The sequence below is a fragment of the Otolemur garnettii genome, unplaced genomic scaffold (genome assembly GCF_000181295.1).
Source record: "Otolemur garnettii isolate 467f Iridium unplaced genomic scaffold, OtoGar3 scaffold00286, whole genome shotgun sequence".
Taxonomy (NCBI): Eukaryota; Metazoa; Chordata; class Mammalia; order Primates; family Galagidae; genus Otolemur; species Otolemur garnettii.
The window spans coordinates 215,009-233,661 of record NW_003852681.1 but is presented as its reverse complement, the minus strand read 5'-3'; the positions used below and the strand labels follow the sequence as shown (position 1 = coordinate 233,661).

Below are 18,653 nucleotides of genomic sequence, written 5' to 3'. Positions count from 1 at the left end.
AGGCTACTGTGCAGGCCGGCAGATTGAATGGGAAGGCAAAGGGGTGTCTGACTCTAGGAGAGGAAGACGAGGTCTAAGGTGTAAGCCAGCCCCAATTTCCTGAAAGTGTCACTTAATGCACCAACACACTGAGCACGGAGCTGCTATAGGGTGGTGCTTGAGGAGCCATGGTCTAAGACTTGGCCAAGTTTGCTGGCGCCACCTTGCTTTTCCAGCTTTAATTTGTAATTGACTACATCTTGTTGGTAAGAGGGAATCTGGAGCGATGATAGCAGGTGGGTGAGAAGAAAGCGAACCAAGTAAGAAGTGACAAACTTTGGGCAAGCAGTAGTAAAATGTTATTTGAAAAACTGGCTGAGGATAAAGTGGATGGTATATATCAGCGCATGCAGACAGATGCTTCCTTATTCTGCACGTGGGCAGCTGCCTCCAGGAAAACCCTAGTGTAGTGTCTGTCAGACGTGCAGGGCAAGAAGGGAGGCCTTTCTGGCCTCGGCACTCTCACCTTCTCGGTTGGCCTGTAAGGTGGAAGCTTGGCTGAGGTTGGAAGGAGCTTCATCCATCAGCACGTCCTCTTGTGATTCATCCTCTCCACTTCTGCTCACTGAAGGTTATAGAGCAGAGCCTTCACTGAACAACAGAGGACTTCCCTTTCCAGACTGGGTGCGCCTAAAGTAGCCTAGGTATACCTAGCAGATATCCACTTTTTGTGGATAAGGGAGAAGACCTGGATTCTCTGTTTTCAACTCACTAGGTGAGCTTGGCCAGTCAGTTTACCTGTCTGAGTCTCAGTTTCCTCATCTGTAAAGTGGAATTATCACATCTGCCATGCCAATCCCACTAATTGCCCAACCACAGAGGATGCTAGGTGTGAAAAAGCTTTGTAAAACTTAAGAATACACATCTACTTCCAGTTATCCTTTGATTCCTTGATCAATAAAGTAACACATAAATACCCTTGGAGCCAGGTGATGGTAGGGTACCTTAGTTTTCTTTCTGAGATTTAAAAAGGGCTACCCTAGGGAATGATCACTATCTTTATACTACTGAGACTCAGAGGCCGAAAGCCCCTGGACTTCATTGAAGAACTAAAAGGAAAACACTTCCTTACCCTACAGACTCTTCTAGGTCTCCATGAATAAATACTATTAATGTGCCTGATGTATCATCTATGCTGATGGTCACTCCCATAACCCCCCAACTCCTCCCCACTACACTTAAGACCTGCCACAGGCCTTTAGATGTCTTTTTAATTTCTTATCCGTTAAGACTGTCAACATCAAAACAAGTAGCAATCTAGGCTGGCTATGAGCCCTTAGGCAGAGCTGAGCAAGCAGATGATGAGAAAAAGGGTCCTCCCAAGAGAGACTGAGGCAAAGGATGAGGCTATACTCAGTTCTGGGGCTCTCACCTATAATTGTACTGTTCCCAGATCCGCCATCCCTCTCAAGCAACTCATCTATCAGGTCCTCCAGCTCATTCTCAACCTGGAGAGAAACAGAACATACATATGGATGCACACAAGTCTATCATTGTGCTAGCACTGAAACCCTAAAAAAAAGCCAGCAAGGGAGCATACATTTCTAGGATAATATGTGACAGAGGATATTACATAAAAACCACATACTTGGTGCTCATAGCACAGAAACTACCAAGTGCTGCCAATCCACACTCAGACTGTCCTTCAAATAGGTCAATCCCAGTTATCTGATACCAGGTTAGTCTTTATACTGTCTAGGATATATATATGTAGATCTCCTTACAGCCAGCAGCTTAGGACTGTAGGCTCAATTTCTTACCGAATGCTACCAGCTCCGGAAGTTACAATCCTGTCTTTAGGGTCTTTATAGAAGACTGCCATTTTAATGAACCAGCAAAAGCTGGTGCTACAAGCATAAGGTGGTATTAAGGAGCTTCTATTAATGACCAGAGCCAAGTAAATCAAAGACCCTGGGCCCAAAGGCCTCAGGCCAGCATTCAACATCAGTATTTCACCTGTGCCTAGTTGGAATCCATACCATTTCATAGTACATGGCATCCTGGCTCTGCCCCCACCCCTCCTTTAATACAATTCAAACACATTTACTGAGCATCTACTAAGCATATAATCCACATTCCTCTGCAAAGCAGACAGCATTGAGGCAAGGATCTAAGTACTCACCCACCCACACCACCTCGGGATTTGGTTCAGCGCCGCAACAGGGAAATGCTGGGTGATCTGCCTCCCTACCTGCATCTCTTGTGAACTGAGCACCTCAGGCTGCCCAGCAATCACCACTGAGTCGGTTTCAGCCTCCCCATCCATGATATCCCCATCTGCCACCTCTGTCTGAGTGACATCATGATCCTCCTCCTGCACTTCTGCTTCCCCAGGCTCGCCTGAAACAATCAACCAACCAGCAAAATAATCAAAGGGTGCCTATGTGCTGGGCACCATGAGGCAAACACGAAGACAATAAAGGTCCCTTCCTTGGGCAAGTTTACAAGTTCTCAGAGAATAAATGAATGGGTGACAAAGGAAAAGACAAGGCTACGTGTGAGGAGAGCCAAACAAGGCTACAATTTGAAGGAATTCTTTGTGGGGCAGATTCCCACACCACTACGACAGATCTCAGGAAGGCCAGCAAGTTCCCAGAGAAACAATACCCAGCCACAATAGCTATGATCTCAGGCCCGTAAAGCAACTACTCCCATACCTCCAACTCTCCAGTCCACTGGCTCTGATTCCCTACCTTGGTCTTGCTGGTTGCTACTGGAGTCCTGAGAGGCTCCTTGGGCATCTTGCTCAGACTTGTTCTTATTGGAAGCACTCTTGCTGCCAAAAAGGCTACTGGGCTGGTTCACAATCCGGGAAAGTGTTTCCAAAGGCTTTAGAGCAGCATTGACTGTATTGGCCATGTTGGGACTGAGATAAAGGAAGATAAAGACATGAACTGTGCACAGAAATACCAGGTGTCTTCTAAGTGCCACTGAAGTTCCTACAACAGAAGCTACTAAGAGAGAAAAGGGCACAAAATCACAGGGCATTCTACTTATTATTTAGAAGAAAAAAATATTCAGTTTAAAAGTCTTCAAGGAACCCACCCTAAAAGCAAGGGATTAAATCAATGTCTTATTTGATGGGACTGTGGAAAGCATGTAAGTAACACATTCTTTTCTTTCTTTCTTTCTTTTTTTTTTTTTTTTTTTTGAGATAGAGTCTTACTATGTTGCCCTGAGTATAGTGCCATGGTGTCACAGCTCACAGCAACCTCTAACTCTTGGGTTTAAGTGATTCTTTTGTGTCAGCCTCCCAAATAGCTGAGACTACAGCTAATGTAGTTGTCATTGTTGTTTGGCAGGCCCTGGGCCGTATTCAAACCTGCCAACTCTGGTGTATGTGGCTGGCACCCTAGACGCTGAGCTACAGGTGCTGAGCTAAAGAAACAATTCTTAATGGGAAGTCAAAATGACCTAGATGATCATGTGTAAGTTAAAGAAGCTACTCCTCAAACATATTCAGGCTGTGTGAAAACGAAACAAAACCAAAACAACAAATATCAGCACTTAGTCTCCAAGTCTTAAAAACTTAAGGTGTCCTCAAACTGCAGCCCACCAAGGACATTTATTCAGCCCACCGGGTGTTTTTGCCGCTGTTGCCTGTCCTGCTTAGCAGCCAACTAGTCCCGGGGCCCGCAGTCTGGCCCTCCGATGGTCTGAGGGACAGTAAACTGGTCCCCTATTTAAAAAGTTTGAGGACCCCTGACTTAAAGGAACATGATAAACAATTCAACTCCTGTGAATTTCAAACTCTACTCTTTAGGGCTTCCTAGGGTTGACTACAAGTGGTACAGGGGCTGTAGTTAGAGGTATGGTATGACTTCCAACGTGTAAGGCCAAATAGGTTCCAATTAAAACCTGAGTGGCTCTGCTTTTACACTTTAACCACACACATCAGCACCCAGTGATCTCTGATACTATCCTGCACCTAAAAGGAACCAAGGTTCATCAGAACAACTCCGAACCCAGGAATAGGTCAAAAAAAGTACAAGGTGAGCCTGGGATATCTTCTATTTTTTTTTTTTAAGAGACACAGTCTCACTTTGTCACCCTTGGTAGAGTGCTGTAGTGCAACAGCTCACAGCAACCTCCAGCTCTTGGGCTTAGGTGATTCTCTTGCCTCAGGCTCCCGAGTAGGTGGGACTACAGGCGTCTGCCATGAAGCCCAGCTATTTTCCAGTTGTAGTTTGGCCGGGGCGGGGTTTGAACCCGCCACCCTTGGTGTACAGGGCTGGCGCCCTACTCACTGAGCCACAGGCACTGCTGGAGAGATACCTTATTGTACCAAAAATTAGGGGGAGGGACTAAATATCATTACTACATGAATTGTAACATATTGAACATAAAAAGAATCTGCATCAACAGGGAGACGGGAGTTCTTCATTACTAAAGGATGCTAGATAATAAACAAGAATAGGAGAATCAGAAAAAAATTACTTTACAACCAACAATGTAAGCGATGTAGGTAGGATCGCAAATCAAGACAAAAAAACTACTGAGTTAAAAATCTTTAGGGCACAGAATATTCACATGATCTCCATGCAGTCTCAGGGTATCACTTCATAGATAACTTACTAATTGCAAAGTGGAAATCTAACAGCCATCCCCCAAACTAACTACAGTCATCAAATTTAGCATTAGTAAAAATGGGACAAAATGTTGTGTGTCTCCTGATATGATATGAGAAGGCAAATTACACCTATGTGATGTTTTTGTCAAAAATGTTTAACCTAACTTGAACTGTAAGGGAGCAATTACACAAAGGTAAACTGTTGAGATATCTAGCTTGGATTTTTCAAAATAGTCAAATGTCATAAAAAACAAGAGACAACCAAATGTAATGCATGATGCTCACTAAACCTGGAATCCAAATACTCTCCTTCAGGCTATAAAGACATAATTGGAATAACTGAGGATACGTGAATATGAAATACACGTATATATTGAGTAATATTATATTAATGGTAAATTTCTTAGATACGATAACTGAATTCTAGCCATATAAGGCAACATTTTTTTCTTATGAGATATGTGTTTAAGTATTTAGAAGTTGAATATCATGTTGTTTGCAACTGATTTCAAATGATTCAGCTCCCAGAAAAAGAGGAAAGGAAGAAATAAAGCAAATGGAACAAAATGTTCAACACTAGTTATTCTAGATAAGACACAGGGTGTTCATTACACTACTCAGAATTTGTTAGAAGTATTTCTTAAAAAATTGATGGGTCTGGGCCAGGTGTGGTGGCTCATGCCTATAATCCCAGCACTCTGGGAGACAGAGATAGGCAAATAGCTTGAGCTCACGAGTTCGAGACAAACATGAGCAAGAGTGAGACCCTTTCTCTAAAAAACAGCTGAGTATTATGGCGGGTGCCTGTACTCCCAGCTATTTGGGAGGCTGAGGCAGGAGAACTGCTTGAACCCAAGAGTTTGAGGTTGCTAGAGTAAGTTAAACTACACTGCCAGGTATGGTGGCTCACGCCTGTACTTCTAAAACTCTGGGAGGCTCTGGGAGGCTGACGTAGGCAGATAACCTGGGATCAGGAGTTCCAGACCACCTGAGTCAGAGCTGAGACCCTGTGAACATTAAAAATAGAAAGATTAGCTGAACCACCAAAGCACTCTACTCAGGGCAGAGTGAGACTCTGTCTCTAAAAATAAAGTTAAACTACACTTCAAGGAAGCAAAAGGACCAAATTTGGAAGGCAGAACAAACTTTCTATAGGACAGCAGGTCTGGTTTAAGAAGAGTCTCAGAGGACACAGCTGGATGTAATTAAGTCCCTTAACTGGATTCTTGTTTGGACAAACATCTTTGATTATGGATTTGGGCATCAGACAGAATGAAAATTTATTTACTTGGAAGAGTAGAGATCAGTAACTTAAAAAAAAACAAAACACCTTTTCCCCATGTTACACGACAGATAGCACATATAGTGTAATACGACTTTAGTAAAAAATGTCATGCACAGAAAAACATTCAAAGATATCTGATAAGTTACGAGCGGTACCCAGGTAGTGAATATGGTGTCTACTTTCTTATTTTTGCTCATCTTTATTTCTTATAATACATATAATCTTATAATAAAAGGTTAATTTAAAATCTCAAGTATTCTACTGTTCATTTTATTTCAAATTAAGGAGGTAACAAATGTTTTTGATATATGGATAATTTTTGTAATGCTTGAGTTGGGGTCATTAGTGTGTGTGCCCATCACCCAAATAGTGTTCACTGTACCAGTTAGGTAGGTTTTTGGCCCCTCCTCCTCCCAAAGGGTTATTTTTAATTAAAGCAGGAGTGTCTACACTCTGCCACACATTGGAAGAAGAGGAGTTGTTTTGGGCTACACATTAAATACACAAACACTAATGGAAGTTGACATTTTAAAAAGGGCCCTGCATACTTTTTATGCTGACACAGATAAGCAAAAAAAAAAAAAAATCCCCACAAAATCAGCACATGGCATGTCACCTCAGGCCTAAAGAAAGCCAAGTGTCTTGCTAAAAAGCACACCACAAAGAACTCAGGTCTCTTATCTATACTCAACATTTTCCAACCACATCAGCTGCCTCCATAGCATATACCTGGTGAAGCAACACAACACACTAGGCAAATGGAGAAGGAAGAGTGGGGAAAAAGCCCAGGCTTGGGCATGATTTTACCTGGACAGATCTAGGCTATGAGGTACTCTGGCCAGGTCATTAACTAGCCCCTTCTTCAGGAAGAGTCGAATGATGTTGTTCATGCCATTGTGCTGGGTCTTGGCCGTGGCACTGCTGTAAAAGCTGGAGGTGGAGGGGCAGGACTCCATAATAGTACTGATGATACACATCACTGCCTGAAGCCTGGGAGAGAAATTTGACAACTCCATCATCCACCCATTCTTAGGCAGCATCTTCACTAACTTTCCTCAGATAACTTTCCTGTGCTGCTAGTTTCCTTCTGGAAGTAACATCTGAACAAATGAGAACTCATTCCCTAGGTGATAGCATTCGTTTTCTATAAACATAACTTAAAAAATAAGACTGAATAATCTGATCAATTTTCATGACTGCAAACTATAGAAATACAAGGAAAACAACCCTTCATTTTAAGGTGCTTACCCACCCACTTCCTCCAAACGTAATCAGTATGCTGGCATTTTCAAGCACCAGAGCACATGTCAATAAGACCAGGACTCGTGTTCAAATTCAAGGACTCTCATGGATCAAGAAGTAAGGGGATGCTCTTAGCTATAAGGTATGGTCAGGCATGAGTTTTACCTGGCATGTTTCTCTGTACTCTCAGTCATAGCCAGTGCCCGCCCCAGGGCTGCTTTTACTTCATTCACTAGGGCCACCTGGGCATCTGTGCCACTTCCTGCAGCAGCCAGGCTTGCAAGGAAAAGGCGGGCCAGGGCAGGTGTGTCCTTGTCTTCTGCATTCTGAGTATGTGGAAGGAGGTGGTCCAGAACAAAAGCTAGCACACTGCAGTCCTGAAAAGTCATCAATAATGACATTTACTCGAAAGCACAATTATGCCATATCATTTGACAGCACCAAGGTGCAAACACAGTTTTTCTTTAAAATCAGCCAGTGAATAATTATCAGGTAAACTTTATAGATGAGGAAATCAAGGCTCAAAAGTATAATAAAGTGGTGAGCCTAGATTTTATGAAACTTTCAGATCCCATCCAATGCCCACTATACAACTTATACATTGTCATGTAGTTGTTACTTGATATTTAAAAAAACTGTTTTGAAGAGATGAAGTCTTGCTATGTTGCCTAGGCTGGGAGGGCCATGGCTACTCACAGGCATGACCATAGTATACTGCAACCTTGAATTCCTGGCCTCAAGTGATCCTCCTGCCTCAGCCTTTCAAGTAGCTAGGACATAGGTGTATGTCACTGCACCTGTCTTAAAACATTTTTATTTGTGATGTTTAGTTGCACTGTTCACATCAAACCTATAAAACAGACAGAACAAGTACTTTCACCATCTGATAGATGGGTAAGCTGAAGCCCAAGGAAAAGAGGCTTATACAATTTAGTCAAGGGCTAAAGAGTCAAATCTTGGTTCTTAAGGTCCATAAACCCTTCAGTAGTTGATTAAATTGTAATATTTACTGACTTGTACAATGTACCTAAGACACTGTGCTAGAGAAAGTGATAGGTGAATGAGAGGCAACACAGTCACAGATGCAGATATGTAAAAACTATTTAATGCAGGGTTACTTAAACTAACAAAGGCCTGGGCTGCACCTGTGGCTCAGTGGGCAGGGTGCCAGCCCCATATACAGAGGGTGGCAGGTTCAAACCCAGCCCTGGCCAAACCGCAACAAAAAACAGCCGGGCATTGTGGTGGGCACCTGTAGTCCCAGCTACTTGGGAGGATGAGGCAAGAGGATCACCTAAGCCCAAGAGTTGGAGGTTGCTGTGAGCTGTGATGCCATAGCACTCTACCGAGGGTGACAAAATAAGACTCTGCCTCAAAAAAAAAAAAAAACAAAAAAACCCCCCCAAAAACAAAGGCCCAACAGTGGAAGAAAATTAAGTGAGACTGTTCATTTATCTGTGATTTCTGTTCTGATAATTCCTTATCTTAGAAGGAAGCTTATGTTCTACTGTCATTTAAGTAGATTATGGACCCAAACCAACATTTTGGAACTAGATAGAGAAGACAGTTGCATTAACACAGAGCATGTACTAAATGTCACTCAATAATACACTTAAGTTAATTATATTTGAATTTTATCCCAATAAAGAAAATGCACTTAATAATTCTAGAGTCTGAGATAATTGGATAAAAGTGGCCTTGTTAAGATAAAGCAATTAGAAATAAAAATTTCCCAGTAGTGAATAAAATGAAAAGTTAAAGCTGTTTTCTGAAAGAACTGTAAATAAGACCATTGACAACAGTAGTAAAAACTGGAAAAATGCCTTGCAACACAGGAAAACACTGCTACTGAGTAGAAAGGACTGAGCTTTGTAATCAGAGCTCTGGGTTCCAGTTTTAACTGTGCTACTTAATCTGCAGTGTGGCTCCAAGCAAGAGTTTTCTCCCCTAGTAAGCAATTTGCAGTGCACAGGTGAAGATTATCAACAGTATTTATAAAGTACCTTTCTATACCCAGTACCATTAGGATACTGGGCACATTTTTTAAGAAGGTAGGTAATAAATTTATAATTAAATGTTTTATTCAGCCAGGCACAGTGGCTCATGCCTGTAATTCCCACAAATTTGGAAGGCAGGGGTTAGAGGACCACTTCAGGTCAAGAGTTTCAGACCAGCCTAAGCAACATAGTAAGACCTCATCTCTACAAAAAATAATAAAAAAATTAACCTGGTGTCGTGTCATGGCAGGTGCTTATAGTCCAGCTACTTGGGAGGCCAAGGCAGGAAGACTGCTTGTACACAGGAGCTCAAGGCTGCATTGAGCTATGACTATGCTACTGCACTCCAGCCTGAGTAACAGAGCTAAATACTGTCTCTTAAAAAAAAGTCTCATCCCACAAGTAATGCTATTATAAATTATGGACACAATTGGTATAAGTGAGTAACAGCTTTGAATGACATATACCCAAAATACATAAAGAACTCAACAAGAAACTAGAATAAAGCCTTGGACAGACACTTTCCAAAAGAGAATATCCAAATGGCTAATTATGACATGAAAAAGTGATCAACAGGGAAATGAAACTTTTTTTTCCTCTTAACAATTTTTTTATTAAATCACAACTATGTACATTAATGCATTTATGGGATACAATGTGCTGATTTTGTATATAATTTGGAGTGCTTACATTAAACTGGTTAACATAGCCTTCACCTGACTTACTTAATTATTGTGTTAAGACATTTATACTCCTGGCTGGGTGCCTGTAGCTCAATGGCTAGGGTCCCAGCCATATACACCAGAGCTGGCGGGTTCAAATCCATCCCAGGCCTGCCAAAACAACAATGACAACTAAAACCAAAAAATAGCCGGGGTTGTGACAGGCGCCTATAGTCCCAGCTACTGGGAAGGCAGAGGCAAGAGAATCGCTTAAGCCCAAGAGTTTGAGGTTGCTGTGAGCTATCTTACCAGGGCACTCTACCCAGGGTGACAGCTTGAGACTCTGTCTCAAAAAATAAAAAATAAAAAAAGACATTTACACTCTACTCTTAATAGATTTTATATGTACCCTTGCAATATGCACCATAGGTGAGGTCCCACAGATTACCCTTCCTCCACCCAGCCTCACCCTTCCCTCCCCTCCTTCATTCTGGGCTATAGTTGTGTATATGTATACCATGGAATATTATTCAACCTTAAAAAAAGATGGAGACTTTACCTCTTTTATGTTTACATGGATGGAGCTGGAACATATTCTTCTTAGTAAAGTATCTCAAGAATGGAAGAAAAAGTATCCAATGTACTCAGTACTATTCAGTACTATTATGAAACCAATACATAATCACCCACCCTTTCATACAAAAGATAAAACACAACTATAGCCCAGGAAATGAAATTTAACCATAATGCAATACCACTACAAACCCACTAGAATAGGTGAAATGAAAAGATAAAAAATACTAGCCGGGTGTGGTGGCTCAAGCCTGTAATCCTAGTACTTTGGGAGGCTGAGGTGGGTGGATTGCTTGAGCTCAGGAATCTGACATGCCATCTCTATCAAAAATAGAAAAACTAGCTGGGTGTTGAGGTGGGCATCTACAGTCCTAAGCTACTTGGAAGGCTGAGGCAAGGCAAGAGGATCTCTTGAGTCTAAGAGTTTGAAGTTACTATGAGGTATGTCATGGCACTCTACCTAAGGTTAACAGTTAGACTCTCAGAAAACAAACAAGAAAAATACCAAGCGTTGGCAAGAAGGTAAAACAATTAGAACTCCTGTGTCAATAAAATGACACAACTATTCTGGAAAGCTTTATGCTAAAGCATAGTCTAGAGTTCAGCAATTCTACTCTTAGGCATGTGCTGCCTAAGACAAGTGTTTATGTATGTTCAACATAGCAGTATTATTTGTGATACCACCAAACAAAAGTTACTCAATTGTTAACAGACTGAATAAATTTGTCATCTTTTTAGTATATGGTCTATCCATACAATGGAATTCTATACAGCAATGAAAATAAACTATACCTGCATAAAAAAAAAAAAGAATTCTGCATGGATATTTTAAGCAAAAGAAGACATGCAGAAAAGTACACTTTTTGCAACACTAGTACCCCTGCTCTGCCGTATACTGATCATAAAATTACAATATGACCCCTAAAACAATGCCTTCTTCACAGGGGGAAAAAACCTCTCTGGATACCCATTTTACATGTATGGGAACATGATATAATTTCTCAAAGTGCCCACTCACTGAAAGAAAGTCTAACTTCAGTCCCTATTAGGATATGATATGACTTCATTCTTTTCCATAGCTCTCTTGATGTACACTTAGGTTTTACTGGGGTTTTTTTTCCTTATAATACTGCTACTACATTTGATATTTGCATATGTGTAAGTACAACTGGAAAAATGTATAAACATAAAACCCCTTATTCTTATTTATTTGATTTATTTAACTGCCTTGTAGACATATTTATTTAGGTGACCTGCAGATACCTCTCAAAATTCCCCATTTTCTCCTTAAAGCTTACCCCCTTTCTATGTTTGTTCTTGTTAAATGCCCCATAAAAGAAATTTAAAAAAACCCACAAACCAAGAAACACCCTTTAGTCCTTCACCTTCCAAATTCAATTACTATTTATTTCTACCTTTAAAACATCTTCAGCTCACCCACTTGCCCCCAACTTCAATACAAACATGTGTTAACCTGTATTATCACATCAGATTCCTAACCAGTGTCTCTTGACTCCAGCCTTGCCTTTTGCAATCTCTACAATGCAGATCAAGGATTTTCAACAGAACAAATCTCACCAACTCACTCCTTACAGTTAGCCTAATGGCTCTACATCATGGAAAAAAGGCTCAGCTTTTCTTAAGAAGCTCCTGCCTCTCTCAGATTACGTTAGCACTTAGCATGCATGGCTTTCCAGCAAAGTGTCTGTCACATACTAGGCACTCAAATGATGGAAGGAAGCACAGTATAAAATCTTAAGTATAAGTTGGAAATATTACCTCTTTGATTAGCTCAGACTGGCCCACAGTGTAGCTGTAGTTGGCAATCAGGGTAGCAATACCAACATAAGACCTCACCAACTCTGCCAGAAGACGAAGGATAGTGGAGGTAGGCATTAAAGGTTTGCTACCCTTGCCTTTCTGCTTGCCTTCCTCAGAGGCCCGGTCCCCTTCTTTATCTTTCTTCCCATCTCGAGACTCCTCCGGAGTTGAAGCTGCTAAAAAAGAGCCAAACACTGGTTCAATTCCACATTAGAATATTGGTAAGCTCAAGTCATAGGTGGAAAGAATACTACTTTTCCTCCACTTTAGGCTACTTGTACAAACCCAATGCTCTAGTCACATCACACCGGAAAGACAGAGAACCAGGAGGGCCCAGGTCTCAGATGTGGTATGTGGATGTAATATACCAGGAGTCTCTGCCTAACTGTTCATCCATTACCCACCACCACCATTTTTGTCCTTCTATAAACTCCAGAAATACGCTATTGAAGGTTTCCAAACATGTCTGACTCTCCTATTTCTTCCTTCTCTTGTATCTGCCTAGCACACTTTTATCTAGTTCAGCTGAAATGTTTTTGTGTCTCACTCAGATTAATACTGCCATCTCTCATACTATAAACTACACTTGGGCAGTAAGTACACTAAAAGGAGTTAAATGATATTTTGCTAATTATTACCCTTTCTGATTTATGTCCAGGAGTGAGTATGGTATTAAGCAAAATGCCTCCTAAATTAGAATGCAAAACCTTTTCTTGCTAAACAAAAGCAGCTCTTGAAAGGTCTCACTGGACCAGCTTCTATCTGACATTTCTCTAATTCATGGTGAATGGCTAATGCACTCCTGCTAGAAGGCAAGATTCTACCACACAAAGCAAATAGCCAGAATAGCATCACTGACACCAAAGCTTATTTCTAAGTCAGTTTATAGAAGGCTCCAAAAGAAAACATGAAATGACAACTAAAGGATGTTACCATACCAACCATTACTAGGTTAGTTAAGTTAGTTTCGTTAACTTTAGCGTATAGAGACCCTTGATATATAGAAGACTGGAGTCACCCCTGAGAAACTTTAATTAGAGAAGTGAAAATAACAATTATACCTTTATTCTCCTACCCCCTGTTCAGGATACCTGCAGTTTCTTCAAGCTATCTTCCCAAGGAATAAGAACACAAAAGGAAGAAAAGCACATCATTACCCTCTCCTTGGGAGGTCCCAGATGTAGAAGTCTCAGTAGAGGCCCCATCTGCAGCAAAGACTTGACTCTGTAGAAGAAGAAAATTCCTGAGCTATTATGAATTTCAGAGACAAATGTCTCCAAAAGGCAGGACAGGACTCCTTTCCAGGGTACTGGTTGGGAAGGCTATAGATTCATTTTGGCTAATCTTTAAACCATCTTATTCCTTTATTACTATAATCTGTAGGAAGCTATTACTGTAATCATAGTGACTGGGAGAGTGCACGGAAAGGATAGGGGAACTAAGGAAATACTTCTAACCCAAGGGAAAAAAAATCCCCAGGGATATCCTAATTTTGTCTTCATATTTAGGCAACATGCAATTTACAAATATATCAAAACTAACACCCTTGAAATTCCCCTCCCATGTAACTCTCTAAATAGTAAGACCACACATGCATTAAAAAGGGAGAAGAAAGATAGAAGGCTGTTGAAATTAACTTACATTAATGGAAAAACCTGACTGTGTATCAAAATCACTGCTCTGACGAGTAAGTGACCGGTACTGCTGGTATACATCATCGCCCATGTCTTGTAGCAGCTGACCAACTTCTTGGGTCATACCCCCAGGTTTAGGATCACATTTGTCTGCTAATAATACAGAAACAAGAAAAATAAAACTCTTCTACAACTATGCGATGTTAATGCTTATCTAGTAGGCTTTGTCAATTTCATATGAAGAGGCTATGACTATTTAAAAAGTGACATTACTAATACTAACTTATGACTACAAGGAAGTTAGTATCCTCATTTGCCTAGCTGTCAACTAAGTTTAAGTGAACACATCGGGTACTAGGGCTTACACAGTGGGAGGTCCACAGCTGCAGCTATAGAGCAAAACTGTTCTGTGGAGGAGATAGGGTAAAGATTCCATGATGGTAGAAGAACCAAGAAGCTTTATAGAGATTCAAACTCTATATGAATGAAAAGTACTAAGGTAAAAATTCAGATTTTCGTTACTTATTAAAAGCAGTATTCATTAATTTTTGGCAATTTCTTAGATCTATGAAATAAATATGTCCTCAATAAAATCCAAAAGGACCTGAATGGAATGGAACCCTGTTTCATTCCAAGCAATTCAGTCATGACTTTCCTAGTGCTTACAAGCAGCACCTTAACTAGAAATAAAAGGTAGATTAGAATGGTGGGCTCAGGTCAGTAAGCCCAGACACACCTTCTGCTATCCCCAGCTCATTAAACAATAGAGGTATTTTGCTTCTGAGTATGAAAACACTGAAGACTTCATGTAGTTTATTTTTAATCGGCTCACATAATGCCGTTATCTTACTTTAAATCTTTGCTCATTCTTCCCTCTGTATATGTAGTAAACAGAACTTGGGCAACACCCTCATCCTTATCATTCCAGACTCATTTCAAAAGTCACTTATTCTAAGAAACTTTCCTACCCACTCACCCACCATCACTAGATCAGGTGCCTCACTCTAGGATTAACTACTACCCTGGCACCTGTCATACTGCATGACTACTAGCTTTTTCAGAGACATGCACTGTGCATCTTATTCATCTTGATCCCCAGAGTGTGGGTACATAGTGAGTGATCACTGAGCTATGAGTTTGTTAAAATAACCCAGGCAAATTAACATATCCTCTAGTGCCCAGCCTCCTGAGGTAGGCTAGCCACATACCTTCCTCTGGAGCATGGTAAGCAGCCAGAGCATTCAGCATATCATAGATCACTTCCTTGATAGTATCAGGAATGACAGGCAGAGGTGAAGGTTTCAAAGGGGTTGTCTTCACCAGTTGTACAGCATTAGGTCCTTTGATTCTAAGATTCTCAAATTCATCATCAGAAGCTAAGCCAAAATGGGAGAGAGAGAAAAATTAGTCCCTAAATTTGGCTACTGATAAAGACTCAGAAGGGGGCTTGCATAACACATGAACACAAGAAAAGAGGAAATTTTAAACCAAAGTAGTCTACTAGAAAACCTGGTTTTACTTTCTCTAAATTCTATAGGATTTAATACAGTAGTACCAAATAGTGATAAAAATAGGCTGTGGAGTTAGAGAATTTTGGTTTTGAAATCCAGTTTTGCTAGGTGTGGTAGCTCACGCCTGTAATCTCAGCACTTGGGAGGCCAAGGTGGGTGGACTGCCTGAGCTCACATGTTTGAGACCAGCCTGAGCCAGAGAGAGACCCTGCCTCTAAAAATAGTTCTGGGTGGTACCTGTGGCTCAATGTGTAGGGCGCCAGCCCCATATACCAAGGGTGGTAGGTTCAAACACCACTCCAGCCACACTGCAACAAAAAATAGCCGGGTGATATTGCAGGTGCCTGTAGTCCCAGCTACTCAGAAGGCTGAGGAAAGAGAATCACCTAAGACCAAGAGCTGGAGGTTGCTGTGAGCTGTGAGGCCATAGCACTCTACCAAGGGTGACAAAGTGAGACTCTGTCTCAAAAAAAAAGAGAGAAAAAAAAAAAGAAAGAAATCCAGTTTTGTTACTTCAACAAATTTCTATTTTTCCCTCTTGAAATTTGGTTATTTTGGGGATTCAATGAGACGATACATGAAAAATGCCCAGCTAAAGACCAGGTACTTAGTTGGGGCTCCCAAAATAATTAGTCTCCTGCTCAGCATTTTATTAAAAAACAAAACCACATAAACCTAGTTGAAGGAATAGTACAATAAACATCCATATATTTTTCATCTAAAATTAACATCTGACTATCCCTAAATCCACCAACATGTACCTCCTAAGATCAAAGCTATTTTTCAACATGACTGCAATACTGTTAATCCCCACGCCTCAAAATTTAACATGGATACAATTGTGCCATCTAATTTGTAGTATTCAAATGTACCCAGATCTCCTTTCCCTGGATCCAGAACCCAATTAAGATTGGTGGTGATGATTATTTCTCATTGCCTTTTATCTAGAAGAGACTTCTCTATTTTTTCCGTTTAGTATTTTTAAAGAGTCTAGGCTAGTTGCCTTGTAGAATATTCCACAATTTGTATTTATCCAATATATACCTAAATATTTTTGGCAAGAATACATAGATGATGTATGCTTCATCACATATCTTCATAAATGATGTTGTATATTACATCACATATCCACTTGTCCATCAATTATCACTATATTTGTAAACCATTAACTGTGTATAAGCCCTACTACCCCACCAAACAAGCTCTTTGAAGGCCAAGGATTAGAAAGAATGAGTCTTTAGTATTTCTTTTTTAAATTTTATTCATTTATTTTTTTGAGTCTTTGGTATTTCTGGTAGGGCTTACAACAGGGCAAGGCCCAGAGAGGTACTGAAGTACCAATAAAATTGACCGAAATGATTAACCAGCCTGGGTCCATGTTACAGATCTCCTCATAGAAAAAAATCTCTGCAGTTATACAGAATTCAATATCTGAAAGACTAGAAGTAAGTGAAACTCACCAGTTCCTGAGCCTCGAGGGGCTGGTAGGGCAATGCGGATGCAGCAGTTGGCCACTTCTGTGAATATATCTGGATTGCGGCATGCGGCTGGTCCAAGGACACGAAGGATGTAGTTGATTTCTCGAGAGCCAAGGCTGCCGGATACAACTCCAGAGGTAGTGCTACCAGCTCCACTGGTAGCTGCTGAACGAACAACCTAGTAAAGATGGAGAAACACTATTGATTAAAACTTCTAAGAATGTAACTATAATAAGGATGCTACCAAGGATTAAAATACTAACCAACCTCCACCTCAAAATAGTGGAGGATGACAGCCTTAGACTTTTGGAATAAAGATATATTGGTCTTAAAAGTTCCCATCCCGGGTGGTGTCTGTGGCTCAGTGGGTAGGGTGTCGGTCCCATATACGGAGGGTGGCAGGTTCAAACCCAGCCCCAGACAAACTGCAATAAAAAAATGTCCGGGCATTCTGGCCGGTGCCTGTAGTCCCAGCTACTCAGGAGGCTGAGGCAAGAGAATCACCTAAGCCCAGGAGTTGGAGGTTGCTGTGAGCTGTGTTACGCCATGGAACTCTACCGAGGGCAATAAAGTGAGACTGTCTCTACAAAAAAAAGTTCCCATCCCTTCTCAATATAGAAAACATGGCTTATAAAAAAGTTACAGCATATTGCAAAAAATTATCAACTAGACCAGAATGCACACGATCTTTATAGAAATGGGAATATATGCTGAAGACTACAGATCCCATACAGCTTACATGACTGAGTGCCACCTCTTAGCCACCCCAGATGCTGTCCCAATCTTAAACCACTGATATCCAATTAGTGTATAATGCCAAAATTAAGGATGGTGCCTGTGGCTCAGTGGGTAGGGCACCGGCCCCATATACTGAGGGTGGTGGGTTTGAACCTGGCCCTGGTCAAACTTCAACAACAACAAAAAAACAGCCAGGCGTTATAGTGGGCGCCTGTAGTCCCAGGTACTTGGAAGGCTGAGGCAAGAGAATTGCCTAAGCGCAGGAGTTGCAAGTTGCTGTTAGCTTTGACGGCATGGCACTCTACCAAGGGCAACACAGTGAGACTCTGCCTCAAAAAAATAAAAATAAATGAATAATGCCAAAATTAAACATTTTATTTATAACTCAAAGTCAATGATCAGACTGAGATGATAGGCACAGGAGATAAACTATTTACAAATTGTTTGTTTTGATAACATTGGGGGGGGGAATCAGACAAAGCTATGCTATTGCTCTTCTCATAAAATTACCTGGCAATCATGGAAAATACATGAAAGTACATAGAATATAGAAGACAACTCAATTGTATTTTCCATTATCTATTCCTCTGTACAAGATATGCTCACATTAATAAACACCTTTTGGTATTTTAATGCTTTTCTTACTAAGTAAAGCTATGCTGTTAAACTCTTTAGTCTCGCATATTTTAACCCCTATATCTGGCCTCTCTGGTTATAATTCTAACATAACTTTAATCTTGAAAATCCAGAAAATTGAACGTCAGTATGTATTACACTAAAAAGAAAAGAAATAAAAATTAAGAAATTTTAATTTCACTATAAAGAATGTATCAGCGGAGCACCGTGGCTCATGCCTATAATCCCAACACTATAGGAGGTGGAGGCAGGAAGACTGATCAAGGTTAGCAGACTGAGACCTGCCTGGGCAATAGTGAGACTCGATCTCTATTTAAAAAAAAAAAAATAGGCCATATCATAATTTATGTAGTCCCCTACTGCCAGTCTCTTGATATTATAAGCAATTTCACAGTGAACATTCTTGTATATATATCTTGGCATACTTCGTATTAGTCATCAAATAAAATTCTTTTTTTTTTTTTTTT

The 18,653-nt window shown here is 40.7% G+C and overlaps 1 protein-coding gene across 13 annotated transcripts in view; it reads right to left on the bottom strand.

The window, feature by feature from the left end:
* The window catches only part of HUWE1 (HECT, UBA and WWE domain containing 1, E3 ubiquitin protein ligase), a 163,653-nt gene that overhangs the window by 26,951 nt on the left and 118,049 nt on the right, over positions 1-18,653 (bottom strand). For 12 of the 13 annotated variants that reach the window (XR_002771347.1, XM_023508890.1, XM_023508889.1 and 9 more), the window contains 11 exons: positions 16,795-16,990; positions 15,032-15,199; positions 13,831-13,976; positions 13,347-13,413; positions 12,148-12,365; positions 7,302-7,513; positions 6,702-6,884; positions 2,733-2,905; positions 2,231-2,379; positions 1,412-1,487; positions 506-604 (listed from right to left, as the gene is read on the bottom strand). Coding sequence is in view for 12 of the 13 variants with exons in the window: in XM_023508890.1 (XP_023364658.1) it covers positions 506-604; positions 1,412-1,487; positions 2,231-2,379; positions 2,733-2,905; positions 6,702-6,884; positions 7,302-7,513; positions 12,148-12,365; positions 13,347-13,413; positions 13,831-13,976; positions 15,032-15,199; positions 16,795-16,990 (1,687 nt within the window). In the remaining variant the exon portion in view is untranslated. The remainder of the gene's footprint in view (positions 1-505; positions 605-1,411; positions 1,488-2,230; positions 2,380-2,732; positions 2,906-6,701; positions 6,885-7,301; positions 7,514-12,147; positions 12,366-13,346; positions 13,414-13,830; positions 13,977-15,031; positions 15,200-16,794; positions 16,991-18,653) is intronic. The other variant, XM_023508892.1, reaches the window with a different exon arrangement.